The sequence below is a fragment of the Felis catus genome, chromosome C1 (genome assembly GCF_018350175.1).
Source record: "Felis catus isolate Fca126 chromosome C1, F.catus_Fca126_mat1.0, whole genome shotgun sequence".
Taxonomy (NCBI): Eukaryota; Metazoa; Chordata; class Mammalia; order Carnivora; family Felidae; genus Felis; species Felis catus.
This window is the reverse complement of record NC_058375.1, coordinates 18,085,897-18,109,593: the sequence shown is the minus strand read 5'-3', so window position 1 is coordinate 18,109,593 and position 23,697 is coordinate 18,085,897. Positions and strand designations below refer to the sequence as shown.

Genomic DNA, 23,697 nt, shown 5'->3' with positions numbered 1-23,697 from the left:
CAGAGAGAGGGAGAGAGAGAGAGAGCAAGTGGGGGAGGGGCAGAGAGCTAGAGAGGGAGACCCAGAATCCGAAGCGGCTCCAGGCTCTGAGCTGTCAGCACAGAGCACGAGGCAGGGCTCGAACTCATGAACCACGAGATCGTGACCTGAGCCGAAGTTGGATGCTTAACCACCTGGGCCACCCAGGCGCCCCCAAAATATATAAATTTTTAATTGACATGGAAAGGATGAAGCTGACAATCTGTAATTGTATTTAAAAAACAAAAAGATAGGGGCGCCTGGGTGGCGCAGTCGGTTAAGCGTCCGACTTCAGCCAGGTCACGATCTCGCGGTCCGTGAGTTCGAGCCCCGCGTCAGGCTCTGGGCTGATGGCTCGGAGCCTGGAGCCTGTTTCTGATTCTGTGTCTCCCTCTCTCTCTGCCCCTCCCCCGTTCATGCTCTGTCTCTCTCTGTCCCAAAAATAAATAAAAAACGTTGAAAAAAAAATTAAAACAAACAAACAAACAAAAAAAACAAAAAGATAAAACTCAAGTGTGCTTTGGGTTAGCCTAAATAAACATCCAACTGCTTATGTTGAATAATGAAGAAATGGGTTAATATAAGGAAAAGATACAGCTGGATGTCGTGGTATGGAGGGAGAATCCAGACTCCTGTCTCTCAAACTGGTGTTCTGTTTCCTCTCCTGTGTCCCTGGAGGGAAGAGAGGGACAGGAGCTGGGGGCCACCTGCTGGGATCCTCAGGGCCCTGAGAAGGTCTGCCTTGCTTCCTCCCCATCTCTATGTGACTTCGTTGGGACTTTATCCGCGCTAAGCCTGAGCACATTTAGCTCTCCGGGGCTGCGTGGGGCAACTGAGAAACCTCGCATGTTTCTTTTGGGCAAACACAGGCGTCACACCCATGTGACGTGATGTGAGGCCTGTCCTTATTTGTCTGCGATTGCGAACACTTGGCTCCCGATCTGGAGGGGAGGGTCCTAGCCTGCAAAAATAATCTTTCGGCTCTGCTTTCTTGAGGACGCAGAATCGGGAGATGTTACTTATCCCTACAGTTGTTAGTCCCGTGTTCCCCACCAACAAAAGCGAAGCCCAGGGAGGGGAGGGTTGGGTGATGTCCTGGGAACGGTCGGGAGGCCGGCAGGGGGCCAGGCATGGGCCTGTCTTGTCTCCACTCCCCTGGACCGGCCTGCAGAGCTGAGAATGGGCTGCGGAGGCAACGTGGCCTGGTGGAAAGCACAGGCTCCAAGTCAGGCCAGCGCCGAGCCTCCCGGCTTGCCAGCTCTGGGGGCCTGGGGGCGGGGAGGGGGTCACCTCACTCCCGGGAATTCAAATTCAACCCTGCAGATCGTGACATGAACACTTCATAATGTGCTTGCAAGGCTAAAATAACTCCCATAACTCACTGGGTCTGGCACGCGGTAAGCTTTCCATACATGTAACTTGCATTTTTATTGAGGTCTGTGAGCGGGTCCTCTGCGCTCACCTGGTGCTTCTTGGGTGGCCCTCGGAGGGCAGATGCTGTGCTAAGGGCTGGCAGGGTGTTAGGATGTCCGTTTCTGGGCTCCCTAACTGAAGAACAGGGCACAGGTGTCTCTTTGCCGTGGCCACCCTGCCGACTCAAAGCTAAGGGCATTTATCAGCTCCCAGGGGGGTCTTTAGGAGAGAAGAGAAGTGTCGCAGTGATGGCTCAGTGAATCAGGGGTGAGTCAGGAGAAGGGCTATTTTGGAGATCAAAACGGTCCCTCCCGGGTGCTGTCGTCAGCAACGAGGGGAAACGCCCACTGACATCTTCCTAACCCTTGATCTACTTCCTGGAATTATTAAGCCGCTGGTTTTGCACAGACACGCTGTCCTGCCACAGCCAGAGCTGAAGAATCAAACCCTGTTGGCCCCGCTCCCATCTGGGTAATTACGATGACCCACCTAACGTTCCCCTGGGATTTTCAATTAGATATGGGATGCTTCTTCCCAAGCGGCTGTAATCTGTCACCCTCTACCCTGTTAAACAGAGAGTGCATTCCACCCCAGAGGCAACCAGCTGCCCTTTAATGATGAGAAAAAATTGCCCCTTTATCCCTCCCCGACCCTGGGAATCCCCGAGGCAGAGTGAATCGTGCCGGTGCCTGGGAGTGTCCCGAGGGGTCTCGGATGCCTTCCCCCAGTGACCTGCTGAGTCCTCTGCGACATTCATTATTCTCGGGCGATTTGCAAACGGCTCACATTGGAAGCTGCAAACATACTTAATCCAGTTGTGGCCAACTCAGAGCCTTTGATAGATGTTTTCTTTCTACGGGGCAGGACCCAGTTGGCTTTTATAACTGAGCAATGAGGCTCATAAAAGCTCCGGTCACAATGCACTGAGGGCTGGCTTGGGTTTGATCCAGCCGGACCTTTGTGATCTGCCCAGCCCCACCTCGCCGTGGAGGGAGCAGCCCTGGACGATGATAAAACTGTCAGGTGGGGCTCAGATGTCTGGGCTCCCCTACTTGGTGCAACCTCTCTGTTTTCCCTACAGTTCAGCAAATGTCCTGGGAGTAGGGAGGGGGCCTCAGAGATGAGTCACACGCAGTCCCCTGCCATGAAGAGCTGGGCACATAAGGAGCGTAGGAAACCCAGCACGTTCTGTGCGGAGAAAAGAAGAATGGCTAGAACATCGCGAGGGCTCAGCCACACCGAGCTAAGAGCGTTGACGGATGTCCCTTGGTGCCATCCCGGCGCCCCCGCAGGGCACTAACTACTGTCACGTAGAATACAGATGAAGCTGGTGGGGCAGGGAGTGGCATGCAGGTCCGGCTGCCTCCAGATCCCATGCTCCTCTGTGAAGCCACAGGAAGAGAGGTGGGGGAGGGGGAGGGGGAGGGCAGTGGCCACAGAAGTTTCCCAGAAGGACGTGAGAAGGGAAGAACGATCAGAGTTTGCAGGGACAGTAGGTGCTCCTGGCAGAAGGAATAGCACGGGCCAAGGCGTGGAGTGAATGAAGACTGAATCTGTGTTGGGTGTTTCTGGAAGGTCAAATGGGAGCAAGGGGCCTAAGGGATTAGGCTGGGTTAGGAGTTTTTCCTTCGGCTTCTCTCGGGGTCTCTGAGGGTGGATGGCCAGAAGCAGGTGAACAGCCTAGAAGTCCTGGGTGCGTTGAGGGCTGAAGGCAGTCTGGGAGGCTCGGCCTCTGCCTCCCTGTCCCAATTCCTGCCACGTGCAGCCACAGCTCGTGCCTTGTCCGTGCCTTTGCCCCTCCTGTTTCCTCTGCTAGAAATGCCCCCTCCCCCACCTCTTCTACCTGAAGAATTCCCTGCTTACTTTTCAGGGCAAAGGTTATCTCTTCTAGGGTAGATTTCTGGGTTCACTTAGTGGGAATCTCTCTCTCTGTCAATGCAGTGTTTTTACCTCTATTCTAACATTTCATGCTTAAAAAAAACCACATACTAGGGGCGCCTGGGTGGCGCAGTCGGTTAAGCGTCCGACTTCAGCCAGGTCACGATCTCGCGGTCCGTGAGTTCGAGCCCCGCGTCGGGCTCTGGGCTGATGGCTCAGAGCCTGGAGCCTGTTTCCGATTCTGTGTCTCCCTCTCTCTCTGCCCCTCCCCCGTTCATGCTCTGTCTCTCTCTGTCCCGAAAATAAATAAAAACTTTGCAAAAAAAAAAAAAAAGAAAAAGAAAGAAAATATCCCATCTATTTAAAAAAAAAAAAACAAAAAACAAAAACACATACTAACACAAGTAAAGAAAGCACCAGTTAAACTTCCTAACAATCCTGGATGGAAGGTATTATTATCCCCCACTTTACAGATGAAGAAACTGAGCCTCAGGGAGGCTAGGAGACGTCTCTAAGGACACACAGCTGGTGAGTGGGGAAGTGCAGATTCAAACCCAAGTTTGGGTGCAAAGCCTGCACTTCCTTAAGTTGTCACCAGTCACGACTGTCGCTAGCCGTGAATTGTCAAGCCCTTGGGAGCATTCAGGGTCTGCCTGGCACAGAGCTGCACACGTGGCTGGCACTCTTTATTTATTTTTTAAGTTTATTGACGTATTTTGAGACGGAGGGAGAGAGAGAGAGAGTATGGGAGGGGCAGAGAGAGAGAGAGAGAGAGGGAGACAGAGAGAAAACCAAGTGGGCTCCATGCTGCCAGCACAGAGCCCGAGGCGGGGCTCGAACCCACGAACTGTGAGATCATGACCAGAGGTGAAACCAAGAGTCGGACACTTAACCGACTGAGCCACCCAGGTGCCCCTGGCACTCTTTAAAGGTCCGGGCAGCTGAGCTGTCACAGCTGAGCCTCTCCTGGGCACGCTGACGGAGTGGAGGGCACGGGACCGCTCTAACCCCTCTGGCCAAGAATCCTGATGAGACACGGGCCCAGCCTCCTACAGGCTGTTCCTGGTTAGGAACGTACATACCTCACGGCCCTCTCGAAGATCAGGGCAAGGGCGTGAGCCAGACCGATGGGGTGACCTCATGCAATGGTTGGCTCATTCCAGCTGCGGCGGGGAGGAATCCAGCCTGTCTCTCAGGGATGCCAGTGACACACTCATCCAATTTCTGGGGGTGCTTTGAAGGGGCGACAGAAGCTAGAACAAGGAGAAGCCAGCTTTTATCTCCGAGGGGAGAAGTGGTTGATCACACACTATAACCAGTTCGCCCATGTCAGCTGGAGGCGAAGAAAGAGGCAATGTTTTCTCTCCTTTTTCTGTGGGCACCTTTGTTCTAAATATAAGCATCCACGCCAGCTGTTCCTCCATTATTAGATGTGAGCCTCCGGCAGATTTACCATGACTTTCAGGGGCCTCCCCTGGCCGGCTGGCCTGCCTCAGGTGACTCTGTGGGGGGTGGGGGGGGGACCCTGGCGGCTCTTTCCTGAGGCTGGTTCGTCCTCTAAGACCAAGCAGGAGGCAGTGGCTTCCAGGAGCATCATCATAACAGTGGCCACTTTTATTGAGCACTTACTGTGGGCTCTGCTCGGTCCTTCCATACCTTTCCTCCATTCTTGACCTCCCTTATAAAGAGAGGGTGCGGTTTCTCCCTCCTGCAGGCATAGAGAGGTCCAGGGGCTTGTCTGAGGTCCCACAGCCAGTAAGTGGGATGACAGGAATTCAGACGCAGGTCTGCGTGACTCTAAAATTCAAAAAGTCCCCTCTGCCATGATGCCTTCCCCAAATTGCTAGGCCCCGGAGACTCAAGTTCTGGTGTTGTCGTTACCGCTCATTTGCTCGGTGACTTTGGGTGACATACTTTCTCTCTCTGAGTGCCAGTTTCTTTAGCACAGTAAGGAGGGTGGATAAGACATCTCTAGGTCCCCTCTAGCTCTCCAAGTTTTAAAATGCCCTTGCTTCCAGGGCGCCTGGGTGGCTCAGTCGGTCAAGCGTCCGACTTCGGCTCAGGTCATGATCTCGCAACTTGTGAGTTCGAGCCCCGCATCGGGCTCTGTGCTGACCGCTCAGAGCCTGGAGCCTGCTTTGATTTCTGCGTCTCCCTCTTTCTCTCTCTCTGACCCTCCCCCACTCACGCTCTGTGTGTGTCTCTCTCTATCAAGAACAAACATTAAAAAAAAACCTTTTTTTTTTAAATGCCCTTGCTTCCAAAGGTGTCAGCAAAAGGTAAGTGTTGTGCAGAGGTCTCTTGATTTCCACTCTCATGTCCTGCCTTGCCAGGAAGATACTTAGTAGGATTCGGCATGCCCGTGCTGGAGTGGTCTCTTGAGATCTACTAGTCTTGGGATGGCAAATCCTTGGAACTCAGGATGCCTCGTCCCACTTCCTGGCCATGGCAGGTATCACAAGTGGATCACGCATGCTCTTTCCTTAGAGCCCACGCGAGGCCAGAGTTCTCTACACGGAGCCCCAGCCGGGCGCCGCCGGGTGATCAGAATTGGCACATGTCTGCCCTCTCTGGTTAGTTCAGCGACATCATCTGCAACACCGCGTGCGGCGCTCTCACTGTGCTGGGCGCTGCCCCGCCTTCTGTGTTACAGATGCCACATCCCACTGAACCCTGGCGGTAAGCCTATGAGGAAAGTGCTGTGAGAACCGCCACTGCGCAGAAGAGAACACTGAGGCCCGGGGGCCCCCGGCTCCCCGGCAGTGGAGCCACGGCCCTGCCCAGCCGCCCCGACGACTCGGTGCTGGGCAGGTCTTGGCCACGTCTAAAAACAACCGTTTCCCCAGCAGACTGCCTGAGCACCGTCTTCACATTTTGTCTCTTTTTGAAGGAGAAACCCCCTCCTGAACTTCTCTGCCCAGCCTTCGCCCCTGCCCCCGAAGCCGCCTCTTCCAGGCCCCGGTCAGTACGAGATCGTGGACTACGAGGGGCCCCCCAGACACTTCACCTCCAGCGCATCGTTTGCGTCCAACACCCGCCGGTGGACAGCAGCCCCGTCCCAGCCAGGCCTGCCCGGCCCAGGTCAGAGGATTGTTTTAAATGATTGTAAAAACCAAATCTGGAAGTGTTTGTCATTCCTGGGCCATCAAATGTCACTGATTTATGGGATGTTTGCCAAGAAGGTTACAGAGGTTAGAGTCGATCCGGAAGACTTTTAGGCCTGCGCTTTTGGACTATGAAAGGATTTTCTTTAAGGTGAAAGGACTCTTGGACTTAATCCCGTCCAGGGGTTCACAACCAATGACCGTGAATGTCCGAGAGGCTCGGAGATGGGATCCGGACCCCCAGAGGGGTCTGTGACCCTGAGACTGCCTGCAGATTTGGAGCATGAAGACATTATTGTTATTGTCATTATTACTATTATTTTGGAGAAAGGGGCCATAGCACTTTGTCAGATGGGTCGACAATTTCACCGTTCTTGAAAGTACTTAAATCACTGGCCTGATCTGGCAGAGTCACCTTGTAGCTGGGGAAGACCTGGAGAGCACGTTGTGCACTGAGCCACAGTGAGAGAGCGGCAGGGCAGAGCGCCACGCCGTTTCCCCCCTGTGCCCTGTTGTCGTGAAACAAGTCGGGGACTGTTCACTGGAGCAGCTCCCGTGAGCTGTCGGGTTCCGAGCCCTCTTTGCAGATGGCTGAAGCCGTGGGACCCTGTCGCCTCTGGGACCTTCGTGAGAGCTAATAGCCTGAGGGACCTGTTCCAGCGCGTGGTCTCTAGACTCCCTGACCTCTTTGTAGCTCTCTCGCAGCCCCTTAGCTCTTTGCCCCTCCCTGACGTTGGCCGGAGCTGGTGGCGCTGGGGACTAGACAGCGTGTGCTGGTGGGCAGGCGGTGGGGGAGGAGGAAGGCAGAGCCGGGGTGGCTGCTAGGTCTGTCCAAATCAGTCGTCCAGGGAGCGCTGATGACGCTCCTCCCCTGGGGGACAACGGTGACTTAGCCTGGTGTTACCCCCGGAGGTGTCAGTCTGGTAGGGGAGACACCTTCCCCTCCAAACATACCGGTGAGTAAATCGTAAGGTGGACGGGACAGGGAGAGTCATCCTTATGGCTCCAGCCTTGGAAATGGAACGATAACCAAGTCAAGAAGACTGCAGCGGTTTGACCTTGGGGTCACCTGGTCAGTGCAGGCAGGACCCAGCAGGGTGGGGCAAATGTACTCACGCTCCAATCAAGCAGCGGGCTCCAGAAGGCCTGGGGACCGGTGCGGAGCCTTGTCTGACCCTGTTTGGTCCAGGCATCTAGGAGCTTTGTCTGAGTGTCTGCTCCACGCTGCACATGGTGTGGGGCACCTGGCACACAGGTGCAGGCCACTTCCTGCTGCTGTGACCACCTGCGTCTAGGTGGGTTTCCCGGAGGACTGGCCTGGGAGTGAGCCACACGCCTGCTTGGCCTCCCGTGGGTGCGGATCTGCCTGGACCCTCGTCGGCCGAATGGGCATCAGTATGCGAGTTTCCAGTCACCCCTGTGTGGTCCTGGCAGCTGGTCTCCTACGGAAAGTGCTTGCAGTTGTCAAGGCTTTCACTTTTCTGGAAATTTCTTTTTCTTTCCTTTTTAAAACTAGGCTCCACACCCAGTGTGGGGCTTGAACTCACAACCCTGAGACCAAGAGTCACATGCTCTACCAACTGAGCCAGCCAGGCGCCCTTCTGGAAATTTCTGGACTAAAGAAAAACAAAACCCTATCAAGCTGACACCTTGCTTCTTTAAGAGTATTGTTTTACTCCTTTTTTTTTTTTTTTTTTCTTTATCAAATCTGATCGAAAACTCTTTTGTAAATGTTCTCCTGTTAGGGAGTTAAAGGCTGGAAGCCGGGGTTCAAGTCCTGCCTCGGCTGGGCCAATCCCTTCCCCTCTCTGCCTCCCCACTTGTAAGTTGCAGGGACCAGGGCAGGGGTGCCCCGACATCACCCGCTCTGATGTAGAATGCCAGGGGCTTGGGCAACCGGCCTCTTCCCTCTTAATACCGTCTTTTTCTCTCTCTCCCCTCACAGCCACGTACAAGCCAGAATTCCCTGGAAAACAGTCCTTTCTCTACAACGAGGACAACAAATGGATCCCAGTGCTGTAGGGACCCCACACAAGCTCGGGGAGAACCCTGGCCACCAGCCGCCTCACCCAGGCCCCTCAGGACGTTCATTCAGAGAATGCCCATCTCGTGTGTGACAGACGACGACTTGGAGGGCAGATCTGCCCCTGCCCCCCGTCCCCCGTGGCTGGCGTGGAGCTGGGAGGCTGCGTTTGTCCTTGTCTTGAACTGCCTCCTGGAGATCGGACACCCGCCTCCACTGACTCCAGTGGTTCCCTGAGCACAAATGAGGGGTGGACAGAGCCCTCCTTGGTTACCTGCCATGCACCTGCCCGTGCTGGGACGTGCAGTCCTCCCCGCAGATGTAAGAGGTTCCTGAAGCTCAGGCTCGAGGGAGAAGGCTGCCATTGGCAGATTCCCCATCTAGAAGCCTGACGCTGGGCCAGGGCTCGAGGTCCAGACTGTACCTGCTGGGTGGACCGCATAGGACTGCGGCCCGGGCACAACTCCCATCCTTCACCCTTGACTTCCGGGAGCCGGGAAGGCCCAGAGGTGCTTGTGACAGACTCAAGGGGGTTGCCTGGGCCCGGGCCCCCAGCTAAGCCTACGCACCTCACCTTCAGGAAGAGCATGGCCCCAGTCACCGTGGTCACTTGTGCTCGGTACCCACCTTCAGGAGAAGGCCACCACATCCGTTGAGTGGCCCAGCATTCAACAGCACACGTGGGCAGGCCGCTGCTGGAGCCAGAGCCCTGGAAACAGCATTCTGAGGGGGCAAGGGGGCAGGGAGGCACCGCTTGGTGCCTGCGGGTTCTTTCTTTTACTGGGACTTTCCTATCCCCGGGCCTGGCCTCCGTCTCCTCCCAGGCCTCCTGCTCAAGTTTGACACAGCCTTTGATGAATCTTTTCTGGCCTGCCACGTCCATTTCCCCCGGCAAGAGGGAGAGATTCCCAAAGAACCAAGGGGGAATAGAAGAAACCACACATCCCCTCCTTTCCCAAACCTTGATGTTGTCGTTCACTTCTGCAAGCGGAAGGCACTGATGCAGCTCCCTCCCCGCTCCCCACGGAGTCCAGGCCCCTCACTCCCGGGGCCCCTCCCCTGACTCTGCTCTGTGACCAGAGGGTGAGTGGCCTTCCCGTCAGAATGGCCGCTGACTGGCCCCCCCTGTGGGGAGGGGTGGGTGAGGAAGAGGGAGGGAGAAGGATGGAATACCATATCCAATTAAACCGACTTCTTGCGTCTCGCCAAAGCTGGCCTTTTTGTGAACCTCAGATTCCCTCAAGGGCCCGCTGCGTCCAGACGGGCGGGAGGTGGCCTGGGGCACCTCGTTAAGAGCGATGCCACCTGGACCTCGAGGCGGGACACCCCGTGCTCCCATCCTGTCAGGTCCGAAGCTCCTTCTCGAAGGTAGAGTCAGGTTCGAATTCCGGGGCTCAAGGTCGACACTTGCGGGGGCCGGGCAGGCGGCACATGGGGCAAAACAGTGAGGGGCAGGGATGGGGTGTGGAAGCCGAGGCTGCTGGGCTGAAGGGGCATCCGACACGGCTCCAGATCACTGGTGCCAGATAGGCCCATTTTCCACACAGTCTGGGGAATATTTAAAATGCCAGATCTCCTGATCTGAGACACGGACAACCACACTGCAACTTCGAATTGCTTGCCGGGGCTAAAGGAGACTTCTGCAGGCCGTCAGTTGTCCACTTGGGTGCTAGAAGTTCTGGAAGACCCTTTCAAAGTTGTACCTTTCTTTGACCCCAGACTCTTGACAACGGGGCCAGATCCCCGCGCCTTGGTTTTTAGCAGACCGTTGGGCTAGAAGCAGCCGGCCTTGGGGTCTGGTCTCTGTGGGCCCGGGGGTCTCCGTGGGGACATGTATGGGAAAACGAGACAGGCCTCTCCTCTCTCTGGGCAGCTGGGCCGAGCACCGGCAGGTGAATACTGTCTCTCCAGAGGAGACCCCTGCAAGTGGGGTCAGGGAAGAGGGGACTCTGGGAAAAAGAGTGGCAGGGCTGCTCGTGGCCAGTCTGAATCTGTGTTCTGTCGAAGACACGATTGGAGGTGAGGCCCTGAGCTCAGAGGGTCTGTCCTGACCATGTCTAGTCTCTCTAAAGGTGTCGTTTGCTGTTCACAGCTCCATCCAGCCCAGGGATTCTCAAACCCTGGCTGTTATGATCACTTGGGAGCTGTTACAGAGATAGCCTTGCCCAGGCCCCAACCCTCAGAGCTCTGATTTAACTGATCTGAGGTAGGGTCTGGGCCTGGGCATTGGTATCTTTTTTTTTCTGTTTTAATGTTTATGTATAATTTTTGAGAGAGAGTGAGAGAGAGAAAGTGTGCGAACATGCGGGGGAAGGGCAGAGAGAGAGGGAGACAGAATCTGAAGCAGGCTTCAGGCTCTAGGCTGTCGGCACAGAGCCCGATGCGGGGCTCGAATTCATCGACTGCAAGATCGAGACCTGAGCCGAAGTCAGAGGCTCAACCGACTGAGCCACCCAGGCGCCCCCTGAGCGTTGGTATCTTTATTCAAGTTCTTAGTAGGGGCACCTGGCCGGCTCAGTCGGTAGAGCGTGCAACTCTTGATCTCAGGGTTGCATGTTCGAGCCCCACATTGTGCGTAGGGATTACTTAAAAAAAGTTCTCAGCGTGATTATGACGTGTGTAGTTCAGGCTAGGATACACTGATAGCTGAATAAAGTATTTTCCAAACTTTAGTGGGCACGCGTATCATTTGGATATCTCGTTAAAGGGCAGATTCTGTCTGGGGTGGGGCCTGAGAGCCTGCATTTCATTTTCTTTTTTTTTTTTTTTAATTGAGATATAATTGACCTTATCACACTGTATTCGTTTTAGGTGTAAACAGTTCTAACAAGCTGTCGGGCAATGCCGATGTTGCTGGCCCGTGGACCACACTTAGGGTAGCCAGGGTCTCGTAAATACACTTAATTGCTTAACTCTGGCCGTTTGTTGGCCCGTCCGCTGTTTGCCTATTTTCCCTCCTCCCTCCCTGCGCCCTCCCTCCCTCCTTTCTTCTCATTCCGTCACTTATTCGTTCATTCCCTTTCCCCCCATCACTGGCAACTTGCCATCTAGGGGAGAGCTACCAGGCAGGGGATGCCCTCCCCACCGGCTGACAGCCACCTTTCCAAAGTGACTCCTGTTTGCAAAGGACTTTCCTTCACTCCTTTTCCCCCTTTTACTCTTTGGAGCAAGGGACAGTCCTAGAATGGCAGCTGTCAGGCTCAGGGGCTGCCCTTGCCCCCTGACTTCTCTGAGGGCAGGGCTGAATTTCCTCAAGCCCTGCAGGGCTCTCTTTGAGGTCCCCACGGCCTTTCTAGGCACCAACGGCCCTGGTCTCATCACGTGGTGGCTTTGCTGAGGAGAACTGAGCCCTGGTGGCTGCTGGCCACGTGTGGGTATGGAGCTGCCCGGCTCCCTTCCCGAACGTCGAAGCAGGCTATGCACGGGTACTGATTCCTTGTGGGTGCTAATTCGGCCAGACACTGCCGGATGACAAAGGCTTCAAGTTCAAGGCCTGTATAATTATGGCCTCTCTAGAGCGGTGGTTCTGGACCTTGACTGCACATTGTAATCACGGGGGTGGGTGGAGTGGTGCTTTAACGAGTTCTGAGGTCTGGGCCCACCCCCAGAAATTCTGATTTAAGTGCTCCAGGGTGGGGTCTGGCCGGTGGGGAGAGGGATAAAAGCTGCCCAGGTGATTCCAGGGTGCAAACCAAGGTCGAGAAGCACCACCTGCCTGCTTCCCAGCCTGCTTCTGGGAGGGGGACGGGGAGCCGGCAGGAAGCTCTGAAGGAAGGACACAGATGCTGAGCACCTCTGGCGCGCGCGGATGTGCCGGCACTCCGCCTGCATGCTGTCCTTCCATCCTCACACGTCATCCTGCTCTCACTTCTCGGGAGGTGTCAGAGCAGCGGCGAGGCCGGGAGTGGACATGGCATCTCCGGATGCCCACAGGGTCCCCTGAGCAGTGCCGTGCAGGCCATATTGGTGGCTGAGGCCAAAGGAAACATCAGTGATGCTGATCCTGGCTTCAAAATTTTGATATCTTGTTCATCATGGATTTTTTTTTTTTGCCTTTATTAAAAAAAAAAAAAAAAAAAAGCAACACATTGTGTTGATTTCTCTTGGTTACTGAGCTCTTTGGCTCACCGGCCGGACCCTAGTCCTGGTGCGGACTCCAGGCAGGGCGGTGGGAATTAGAACCACAGGCTCTGGCTCTCAGAGCTGAGAGTTGGAGGCATCTGCGGTTTACAGACCTTTTAAAAAGTTTTGTTCAGACAGAAGTTTATGGGAAACCCTTACGTGTAAACAGGGAAAAGCGGGTCTGAAGTCTGGAGGGTCCTCAGAAGCTGCCGCTCTCCCCTCCCCCACCTCGAGGTGGCCTCTGAGACCCAGCGGTGAGCTCTGGGGCTCTAAAGATGATAGTTAACAGATGACCGGCGTAGACCCACGCCCCTCATTTCAGAGCCAAAGAAACTGAGGCCCAGAGGTGGTCGTGCGCTAGGAAGCGGGCGAAGGAGGAAGGAAGGGCAGGTTTGTCGTCTGTTCCCTAGAGGGAATAAAGGCCTTGATTTGTAGCCGTGGTCAATGTCTGTGGTGTAAATGCTCCCTGGGCAACGTCCCAGCATGATGTCACCGAAGCTGGGAAGGGACGGGAGCACCAGCTTTTGTGAGCCGCTGAGTCAGCAGCGGGGAGAATGGAGTGGCCCAGAGCGTGGGGGCGGAGCTGGCAGAGAACTCCGGTCACGGTCACGTGGCTCCCAGCCTGGGGCTCCGCCCGCTGGAGGTCCCCGGTGAGGTCCTTCCCGGGACTTCTTCATCTCCAGTCAGTGGTCCTATGGTCTTGACCTTCAACCTGTGGGGCGGCGTGAGACACAGATCTCGACGTCAGGATCCCACTCCCTTCCCGGGGGCACCTCTGCTTCGCCGGTGCCCAGCCCTCGCCACCAGCCTTCGAGCCCAGGTAAAGCACCCTCAGGACAGAGGAGGAGGCGGGCCCAATCTGGTTTCGCCCTCTCTTCCGGGAAGACTTCCACAGAAGGAACAAGTGTAGCGTTTGAAGTAATACATAGGTAGAATTTTATTACTAAATACCACGTGAGTATACAAAATGCATAATTGAATAACAGCTAAAAAAAATAGTCCAAGAATGTGAAATACACATTTTTTGAAATGATAAAAATGCATCCATGAAAAATATAAAATGTTGCATATATATACAATATATACTTATATATATATAACATAAATGAAAATTGTAAATAAGAAATGTGTACATCAGTGAACAGGCATGGAAGTTATTTTATACAGCAGCCACTCCAATGAATCAGCTCTATTATTTACAACTTGTATTAAGGAAATCCGGGAGAAAGAGAGTGTTTCCACCATGGTAACATTTACAAGTTGTTTGCATTGAAAATCAAAAGAGTTTTCAAGTTAATTGACCAAAGGGTAAGGGATCCTCTGTCTGAAGTTGATGGAAGAACCAAGAATGCAGGCCGGACAGGAGTCGAGTCAGCTTTGGGAAAGAGGGTCCACTGGCACCATCTGAACGGCCAACCAGGAGATGGACTGGAAGCAGGGTCTTCCGAGAAGGAGACAGGCTATGGGAACTCTTTCTGGCTGGGCGGGGGCTGGCAGGAAGTCCAGGGTAGATTCAAGCATGAGATGGGGTTCAGGTCAGGACACCTCCTGGGTCCCTTCCTGACCTTGACATCTGCGGGTCTGTGATGTGTTTTTCTCAGGGAGGGCATTCAAGTAACAGCACTGGGGCCTGAGGAGAGGTTGTGTGCGGCATGGGCCACTCCCCAGGGGGCTCCTTGCCTGGAGCCACCCCACGGGGTCTGAGGGTGTGGATGCTTGGGCCTCACAGCTCCTTCAGGATGATCTGAATCTTGCCATCAAGTTCCCCCATGTCCAGCAGGAAGGCGACGTGGTTGCTGTAGTGCTGGATGATGTTGTTGTCCATGTTGACCAAGATTCTGGAAGAGAAGAGGAGATGTGTCTAGAACGTGGCAGGCCCCTTGTTTCAGGGCTGCTGGGCGACAGGGATGACAGTATCGGTTACCACCTCTTGGGTGCCAACATTTCGGGCACCTCCTGGACTTTCCCTCTGACCGTCAGAACAACAGAGACGGGTATTCACTGTCCCCCGTTACGGCGGAGGCCACGATCCCCAAGTGGCCGAGCCACACCTCCAACCACGGCCGCCGCTGCGCCAGACCACCTCTCCTAATACACACGAGTGTGGACACTTTGAGCGGCTGACGTGAGATGTGTGGAAGATGCGGTGTTCCTTGGTCACCAGGCCGGACCGAGGACTCGGGCACAAAGCGAGAGTTCAAGCACAAGAGGTGTGGTGGGGGGACCAGTGTGGTTTGGGTTCAGTGGGAGGCTGCATTGTGTCACTCAGATGTGCCCACCTGAGCCAGAGGCAGGTGCCACACGAGTGCCCTCTCAGTTCCACCCCCACGAAGCTGCAATCTCACAGATGGTACAAGAGACTTGAGGGGCTCCGTCCTCTCTCCCCACACCCTCCAGGCAGGGACCTGGGCCAACCTGAGCGGGACCAAGCCTCCACGCCGTGGGCCTCCGCAGAGGGTCAAGGCCATGGTGTTAGCCAGAGGACACCCCTCTGGCTGCCGCCTCCCCGATGAAGAGCCCAGCAAGATGTGACCTGACCTGACCACACCAGCTTCCCTTTGTAACGGAGTTGAGTGTCTGCAGCCACTCATCCACCCACCCCACTAGCGTTTGCCAAGGCCGTTCCATGTGCAGGGCCCTGCGCCCAGCAAGAACAAGGGCCACACAGAGATCCTAGAGCCTGCCCTCCAGGAATTCAGAATCTAGTAGGGCCCGAGAAAATGACTCTTTGTAACCCTATTACTCTAGTGGGTAGATGGGGAGGCTCAAAGAAGCACAGGGGTCACACAGTTAATAGATGGCAGAACTGGACTTGAATCCAGGCTTTGGTTTCTTTCTGCTCCCTGCTTCGGGCAAGTAGCTGTTGGCTTTCCAGGGGAAGCTCCGGGGAGGCGGTAGCCTTGTCCCCATCGTCCCCGGGTCTGGAGGACGGAGACCTTACAGAAGCAGCGAGCCTAAGCCTATGGCCTGTGTCGGGCCGTCTCTGCAGACGCTGCTGCTTCCAGCAAGGAGGTCTGGGCGCAGGCTGCCCAGGGCGGGGTGCTGACTGTCAGTGTCTCATTACGGCGCCCCACTTCCTTAGGTCCTGTCAGCCGTTCCTTCCTTTCACAGAGGGATCCTCGTCCGGGGGCTGCAGGCTGGGAACAGACCGGAGGAGGCCGGGCCTGGGCCAGAGGGGTGAGCGCTTTGCTGGCAGCCGGGTGTGTGATTCGGATAGTGGTATTTACTGGGGGCTTCTAGATGCCAGGCCCTGTGTGCCTTACGTGCATGAACTTGAAGGCTGCCTCCCTCCCACTCCCCTGCCGGGCTCCCCGCGGGCCCCGAGTGCACACCTACACACAAGGGATCCCAGACAAGCCCTCAGACCCCTTCCCTTCAGAGGTCAGTGACAACCAGGTCCTAGGGGCAGGGCTTGTTGGGAACCACTGTCCCAGAATGTGGGCCTCTTGTCACTTGCCAGCTACTAGCTGTCTTCTGTCCTGGTTCCCCTGAAACGCTTGGCCAGCTGCCGGGAAAACAATGTATTTGTTAATCTTTCAATCACTCAGTGGTGCTTGTAAAGCTGATCGTATCTACCTTTGTCCAGGGGACACTCAGGAGGGTTCTGTGCAAAGAAACTAGGCCATCGATTAGAATTTTCTCTCTTCCTCAGAGGAGGTGAGTCTGACGCTGAGGGCGGTGGAAAATGGGCCCGGCATCTCCTCTCCCCAAAGCGTTTTTGTGGACTCTTCTCATGTAAGCATCTCAGAGGATGCTAGATCTGAAGTTTTCATGATTGCGAGTGTGGGGGCTGTAGGGTGCTTCTGAAGGGCCGCTGAGTGATGCCCTGGGCTATGGGGTTAGGCAAGTACAAGACCTGGCCACGGTCTCTGTTTGCACATCACTTAGCAGTTAGAGGAACAAGCAGGAGGCGAGGTAAAAAATGGGTGCGTGCACAGGCTGGAGACAGGCCGGGATTCCTTCTGCTGGTTACTAACTACTCTGAACCTCAGTTTCCTCATCTGTAGAATTACAGATAATCACACCGAACTATGCCTGGGACTCATTTAGCCCAGCACCTGGCACATAGGACGTGCTCCACACGTGGACACTATCATCTACCCCGGGGGCTGGGGCATCCTTGCGTGTGTACCCCCACCCCCAAATCACACCGACACGTTTCCTAGCCCCTCAGCGCAGCCTGCAGTGGCATCCGTCAGGGAGGCTGGTGGCCCAGGTGCCGCTGCAGCTGGGGGGCGTGGGCACTGGCACCAAGGGGAAGTAGGGCTGGGCTTGTCTGGGCAAAGCAGGGCCTGCCCTCTGCTAGGAGGTGGATTCCGTCCCAGAGAACATGTGAGCCCCAATCTGAAACCGAAACTTGGAAGAAAAAAGCCCACAAAAAACCCTAGGTGCTCATACAACCAAAACCCAACGGATCCTTCTCCAGGGGCTGCACGACTGCACACCACCCCCCCCCCCCGCCCTTCTCGGGGAGGCTGCTGGGAACCAAAGAGGAGGGAGGGCTAGAGGCCAACCCCCAGGCCTGACTGGATGGGGCCTCAGCCTGGGAACAAAACCTGCCTGGCTTTGCAAAGCCTTCTAAAAAGGAAAGCCCGTAGTCAGTAGCCACGGGGCGATGCCCAAGCACCTTCCGGGGGACGCTAGTAAGTGTAGCTGGAGCTACACCATCTAGAGCAAGAGGATGGAGTCTGAGCTGTGGGCAGAGGGCTGGGAGTGGGTCCTCTGGGCAGGGAATGGCGCTGACAATTCCTCGCTAACCCGAGGCCCCCACTGGGCAGGTGCAGGGACTCAGTTCACAAGGGCTGTGAAGGTCCAGCTCACTGGCTCTGACCACGGGACCCAAACCTGGGAAGGCAGTCACCACATGGCCCTCCGTCTCCCCTGGCCAAGGGATCTCCCGGGCAGATAGCAAAGGGTGCTGTGGTGTTTAGCACTAATCCCCAGGAACATATGGAAGGTCCCGCACCGCTGGACCCTCTGCAAGGTAAAGCTTTGTTCTCTGCTGCCTCATCCAGACCTGAGCGGGAGGCCTGGGGAGCATCCCCGGGGGGGCTCCCTCAAAACCACATCAATCACTACCCCCTTTCCGGACTCATCAGCAGCTTTGCCCTTCTGGGGCCCCCTGACTCGGCCTGTGGCCACATTGCTGGGCCCTTCTGCCTCCACGCCGTTACTCTGCTGCTCCCGCTCCTGGATATTCCTTATCACCTCCAAGCCTCAATTTCCCCATCTGTGAAGCATGGGTAATGGGTGTCTACTTCATAGTGTGGCTGTGAGAGTTAAGTGAGCTACTCGTAGCCCAGTATCTGGCACACAGTCGAGTGAATGGTGGTCACTATCATCATCGTTATAATCAAACGACTTGGCCATCCAGCGGCCTCGGAACTTGGACCTGGGTCTTCTGATCTTTGAACCTGCGCTGCCCCTCCACCTGTGGTCTCTACAAAGACCCTTCCATCAGTCTGCCACTCCTTTCCTTCCTGGTGGTGTTCAATGTCCCGTCTCTGCAGGTGGCCTTGCCTGACTGGGGGCTTTCCACCCAACCCCACACCCCTCATCCTTTCCACGAAGCCAAGTACAAATGCTGCTTGGCATGGGCCAGGCAGAACACACCTGCTGGGAGCTCCCAGAGCCAACACTTTTAGAGGGAAAGGGGCAGGGGCGCCTGGGTGGCTCAGTCGGTTGAGCATCTGACTCTTGGCTTCGGCTCAGGTCATGATTTCACAGTTCGTGGGTTTGAGCCTTGAGTCAGGGTCTGCGCTCATAGTGCAGAGCCTGCTTGGGATTCTCTCCCCACTTTCTGTCTGCCCCTCCCCTGCTCACGTGAATTCTCTCCCTCAAAAATAAGTAAATATTAAAAATTAGAATAAAAAAAATAAAATAGAGGGAAAGGGGCAGCACAGGGGGAAGGGGGAGGGAGAGCTGTTATGAGCACTTACCCCCGCTTACATTTCTTGTAGACTTTGTAAATGTTCTCTTCAGGGAACCCATACTTCTCAGAGATCTGGAAGAAAACAGTAGGGGATGTGTTGTCTGCTGCCCAGACTGGATCCATTCCAGCCTTTTCTACTAGGACTTTTTATTTCCTGATTATGAATGTGACATACATCCATACTGTGGAAAAATCCAGAGAGGACAATTTCAATAGTCCCTAATCCTGTTTCTCAGAGATAAACGCTACTGACATCTGGGTGTGCCCTTTGCCATCTTTTGGCCACGTGTACAGATCTTTTATGTTCCACACAGACAGCTTTATAGAACTGTTTTTAGTTACCACTGTATGTTATAAGCCTTCCCGCATCACAACAAGCTCCTGAAAAACTGCATGTTTAGTGGCTGTAAAATACCCCAAAGAGCAGCCACCAGGTCCCCAACCTTCGCCTGTAGTCAGAACCACACTGTTCCAGCGGGTTCCACTCACCAGCTGCCGACTTTGGGCAAACTAGCTGGGGAAGCCTGTCGAAGCGCCTACCTCACAGGGGTGCTCACGTGACCGATCTGGCCCGTGTAAAACACCTGGGTCGGTTCCTGGCGGTGGAAGGCCTCCATAAGTGCTCACTGTTGTCCTTTTAGAAGGGGAGTGGTGGGGACGCTCCCACCCTGTCGCGAGGGGGATGATCGAAATATTGCCCCCTTCTAGGCAGGAATTACTAACCCCATTGGATGGGGGAGGATGCTGGGCTCAACCAAGGCCCAGCTGGATCCCTGGTCCTCCTGCCCCATCCCAGCCGTCACAACCCAAATCACGGGTGCTCCTTCTGCAGACAAAGAACCTGCAGCTCCGAGGCCCGTGAGTGTGGCCGTGAGAGCCAGCCCGCTTCTCCCAGACCACCGGAAGTTTCCTCCGAGGCAGATGGGTCTGGTCTGGTCCCAGCTCCACCACCCGGAGGGCAGACTCTGAGCCGGTCACCAGCCTCGGCTTCCTCGTTTGCAAAACGGGCACAATAACGGGGTAAACGCACAGCGTGGTCCTGCGCAGGGACCGAGAAGATTACACGAAGGGCCCAGCGCGGGGCCTGTGCCCTGGTGAGAGGCTCAGGCAGAGGTTACTCTGCAGCCTGGCGTTACTGGCTGCGGCGAGCCTCAGACCAAGGGCTTCAGACTGACGTGCTCTCTGGGCCTTTTAGGAAGAGGGTCAGGTTTGGCTCCTCAGTTATTCTCCGCCCTGCCGGAGATCCCTCCAGTCCAGAAAAGTTCTTAGGCTATTTGTTTTAATGGCTATATGGTTAGAAGCTTCCGGGAGGAAGATCTCCATTCACTCGAAAGGACTTAGGTATTTTCTAACCATAAATTGTACAAAGACGGTGTAGGCTGCCCCGTGTGGCGGTGAGCTCCCCATTCCTGGAAGGACACGAGTCAAGAGCGGGTACCCGCCTGGGGAGAGAGCTCAAATACCAGATGGGGACCCTTTTAGGTACTGTCCGGCCCAAAGATTCTGAGTCGATATTCAAGTGATGTTAGTGGCCTTTTGTGAGCCCAACTTCTGGGGCTGGTGCCGACCAAGCAGGGTGGACGGTATGTGAAGTGACTAGGAGGGGATAGCCGAGTGGAGAGAGCTTGAGCTGGATGGTAGCTCTGTCACTTCGGCAAGTCGCCCGACCACTGGAAGGCCGTTTCCTTGTAGGAAATGAAGAGATAATGATAGTACCCACTTTTCAGGGTTAAGAGAATATGGTGAGCTAGCAAATGCAGCTTGCTTGACACGATGCCTGGCACATAGTGGGTCTTCAGTAAAAGGTGCTATTATTAGATTCATTCCCCCACCCCCACCGCCCCCCCCCCCCCCCCGCCTGGCATCTTGGACCTGTCTGGCTTTACTCTGTGGTTGGACCTTTAAGCACAGCCGGCCCTGGTGGAGGCTTGTGTTTGCTCGGTTTTAAGCTGAGGCACAAAGCTGCCGTGGGTTTTGTTCAAAGGTCTTTTGCCCGCTCTGGCAATCTGGGGGGTTGGGGAAGGTCTCCTTGCCCAGACACCACCTTTGGCTGCCCCCGCCAGTGCCCCCCAGCCAACCACAGGCGAGAGGAATGAGGCCCCCTGGAAAAGAAAAAAGAGAGTCTCTGGGGCCTGGCCTTTTTGGGTTTCATTCCCATTAAAACAGAAACAGGTTTGCAAAGCCAACAAAAAGCTCTGGCCTGTCAGACAGCAGCCATCAGATTAGGGAGGATTTATGGTGTGTGTGCCTCCCAGGGTGGGGCCAGGGTTCTGGCTTCGAGATAACATCACAGAGGCACGCCCCCACCAGCCAGGCCCGCAGGCCCCCCTGAAATGGGGTGGGACAGGTGGACCATCAGAAAGCCAGGGTTCCGGCATATTCCTTCTCAGAGGCTTCCTGTGGGAAATCGGAACTGTGTAGTGAAGAGTGGGGACAGAAACTCAGAGTGGGGTCCAGCCAGGGCCTCTTACCGCATTCCTCAGCCCCTTCAGGTCTGGCGTCTTCAACATGAGGGCGTCAAACACCTCCTCGGTCTCCCTCCGCACATACAACAGAACTGAGAGGCAAAGGGGTGGCTTTAGTGGTGAGGAGAGGGTCAATGAGCCGGGGAACCCCTCATGGGATGGGGGAATCTTCAAAAGTATCCTTTCGGGCATTCGACTGAACTCTGCAGGAAAGGCAAATCCTCGCTGAGGTCTGTACCCAGATGGGAAATCCCACGGGCTCTGCAGGCCCCCGTCAGACTGTGCTGATCTGGGCAGGTTGGAATCCCTGCTCTATCACCTGCCAGCCAGGTAACCTTGAAGAAGATATTGTTACATCACTGAGCCTCACTTTATCCAAATGGGAAATGGAGGTGGCTCCACCCCCTATTCCACAGGGGTGTTGGGGAATTAATGACATGACATTTTAAACACCAAGTGCGGCACGAGGCTCCATGCAAGGTTGCCAGAAGCTTCTGATCTTGGCTGCTGGCTGGTTTCTTCCTGATGATCAGCTATAGCCCCCCGAGGTTTGGGCACATCCCCCTCTCCCAGGAAGTTACAGATTTAGGCTGTCAGAGCCAGAAAGCCAGGTATGGAAACCCAATGCTGTTCCCACCCCCAGAAGAGAAGGGGGGGGGTTGCCCAACATAATGGACCTGTTGCCTCGGCCCAGCTGCCGTGGGATGCCCAACAGGGGACATGCCCACGAGGCCAGCGGAGGCAGAAGACCTCCGGCTCCACTGTCAACTCTCCAAGCACCCTGCGTGTCACCCTTATCCCCACTCCACCCTCAAGTCGTGGCCCAAATCCAGCTCCAAAGAGCCCTTGCGCCCTCTCTGCGGGGTGGGTGCCGCCCCGGCGGCCGGGCCAGGATTGGCGTTCGAGGCTTTGGGGAAGGCCCCGTGGGGGGCTGGGGGGCCACGCGGTGGGCTCAGAGAACAGATGGGCCGGGGGTGAGGGTACCTCTCTGAAGATCGTCTTCCTTGGCCTTTTTGGAGGGCAGAGACTCAAACTCCTCAGCGAAGGGTGAGCAGGAGCGCTTCAGAGGCAGCCTGGGGGGTGACAGGGAGGGGCTCGTGAGGAATCCGGGGGATCCCAGAGTTGGAAGGGGTCCCAGATGTGCAGAAAACCCCATGAGGGCAGGCACAGCGCAGGAGGACGGCAGAGAAAGTAGCAGGTTCTGGAGGTGGGACTGCCTGGGTTCGAATCCCACTCACTAGCCGGGTGACTCGGGATGAGTCTCTTAGTCCCTCGGTGTCCCCTTCTATCAAATGGGGTGACAATTAGGTAAGGACAAGAATACTTCATGAAGTTGTGAGGCTGAAGGACGTCACGCCAACTGCTTTCGGAACAGCGTGTGACACACGGTTGGGTCTCAGTAAATATGGACTCTTGTTCCATCATCAGCGTGTTGTTCTTTTTCGGGAGAATCCACTCGGATGCGAGGCGGGGAGAGGGGGAAGCGTTGTGGGGTTTGGAGGAAGACGGGCTTAGGTTCCAGCCCACCTCTGCTACTTAAGAGCTGTGTGAGCCTGGCCACGTCACTTCACTTCTCCGAGTCTCCGTTTCCTCATCCATAAAGCCGGGCAATAACCCCTGCTCGCCTGGCTGGCTGGCACTGTGGTTCGGCGTGAAAGCAACAGAGGAAAAGTACCCCTTGTCTATGGGGGAAGAGACTGATATCGACACTAAGGTGCTTTCTTACGTGCGCTTTTCCTCTCACTTGACCCCCCCATCCCTGCCTCAAGCCCACGAGGCCATTTTTCCATTTTTTCCCTCGGACAGATCTCTAGGCTGACACAGGGGAGGATGGGGCCCTTCGGGGCGCCTCCCTCCCTGCTCGAGTCAGGGAGGGGGTGTGTGTGTGTGTGGACCCCTCAGTTGGTCCTCCAGCACTGTGGCCCCTCCTCACGCTCCAAATCTGTGCTACCATCTCAGAGGCCTTTTCTTTCCCTTTTTACAAGCAGGTGTCTCGCCAGAGATTCGCCAGCTTTTCACATAAAACAAGCCCATAAAAACGCAGGCAGTTTCAGTGAGAAAGGAGCGTGAATGTAGCTTGGGGGTTGGGAGCAGAGCCCCATGGCTGCTTCCTCTGTGCCCAGGCCCTGGCTTGGGGGGGCAGCACAAGCAGCAGGGGGCCAGGCGGCGGCGGGGGGGGAGGGGCGGTGAGGCCCTTACCTGTTGGAGCTGCTCTGACCTGCCGAGGGCACTGCCTGCAACAAAGAGAGAAGACATTCCCCATCACATGCAGGCAGGAAGAGGAAAGGGGCCTTCTGCTGCTGGTGGCCTTCTGGGGGGAGGGGGCACAATCTTTGTGGGGGTGAGGTGGGGAATGCGGTTGTGATGGCTTTCCAGCCCATTCTGCTCAGATGTAGTCCTCCTAGGTGAGCTGAGATCTTGAGGGGAAAGGGAAGCATCCAGCCCAAGTGGAAGGGTTGGGGACTGAGCCCGGAGGTGTGAAAGGAACGCGGCCAACTCCACGAGCCCCACCTGAGCCCCAGCTCGCCCAGAAGGGTGGGGACTGCGCACCATCATGCAGGGCAGTGGAAGCTGAGGCACAGGGGAAGAGGGGGTGGGGGGAAGGGGACTCTCCGGAGGGTTCCAGAGACTGTCTGCGGCAGTCATCACCGGTTCCGTGAGGTGAGGCACCGGGCCTGGTGAGTGCCTCCGGAAGGAACGCACCCAGCAGGAGGCAGAGTCGGGACTGAGCGGCCCCCAGGC

General features: G+C 55.7%; 2 protein-coding genes across 17 annotated transcripts in view; one reads left to right on the top strand and one right to left on the bottom strand.

Annotated features, from left to right (window-relative positions):
• Nucleotides 1–9,646, top strand: part of STPG1 (sperm tail PG-rich repeat containing 1) — a 58,058-nt gene extending 48,412 nt beyond the window's left edge. For 10 of the 12 annotated variants that reach the window (XM_045035301.1, XM_045035300.1, XM_045035304.1 and 7 more), the window contains 2 exons: nucleotides 6,200–6,390; nucleotides 8,359–9,646. In XM_045035301.1, the coding sequence (XP_044891236.1) occupies nucleotides 6,200–6,390; nucleotides 8,359–8,435 (268 nt within the window). In that variant the 3' untranslated portion in view covers nucleotides 8,436–9,646. The remainder of the gene's footprint in view (nucleotides 1–6,199; nucleotides 6,391–8,358) is intronic. The other 2 variants (XM_045035297.1, XM_045035303.1) reach the window with 1 other exon arrangement.
• A 3,824-nt stretch (nucleotides 9,647–13,470) lies between these two features.
• GRHL3 (grainyhead like transcription factor 3) overlaps nucleotides 13,471–23,697 on the bottom strand; it is a 34,549-nt gene continuing 24,322 nt past the window's right edge. For 4 of the 5 annotated variants that reach the window (XM_019836398.3, XM_045035289.1, XM_045035290.1 and 1 more), the window contains exons 12-16: nucleotides 23,155–23,189; nucleotides 21,940–22,028; nucleotides 20,962–21,047; nucleotides 18,498–18,562; nucleotides 13,471–14,396 (exon numbers count right to left, since the gene is read on the bottom strand). In XM_019836398.3, coding sequence (XP_019691957.1) covers nucleotides 14,282–14,396; nucleotides 18,498–18,562; nucleotides 20,962–21,047; nucleotides 21,940–22,028; nucleotides 23,155–23,189 — 390 coding nt within the window. In that variant the 3' untranslated portion in view covers nucleotides 13,471–14,281. Of the gene's footprint in view, nucleotides 14,397–14,417; nucleotides 16,064–18,497; nucleotides 18,563–20,961; nucleotides 21,048–21,939; nucleotides 22,029–23,154; nucleotides 23,190–23,697 lie in introns of those variants that run through there. The other variant, XM_045035291.1, reaches the window with a different exon arrangement.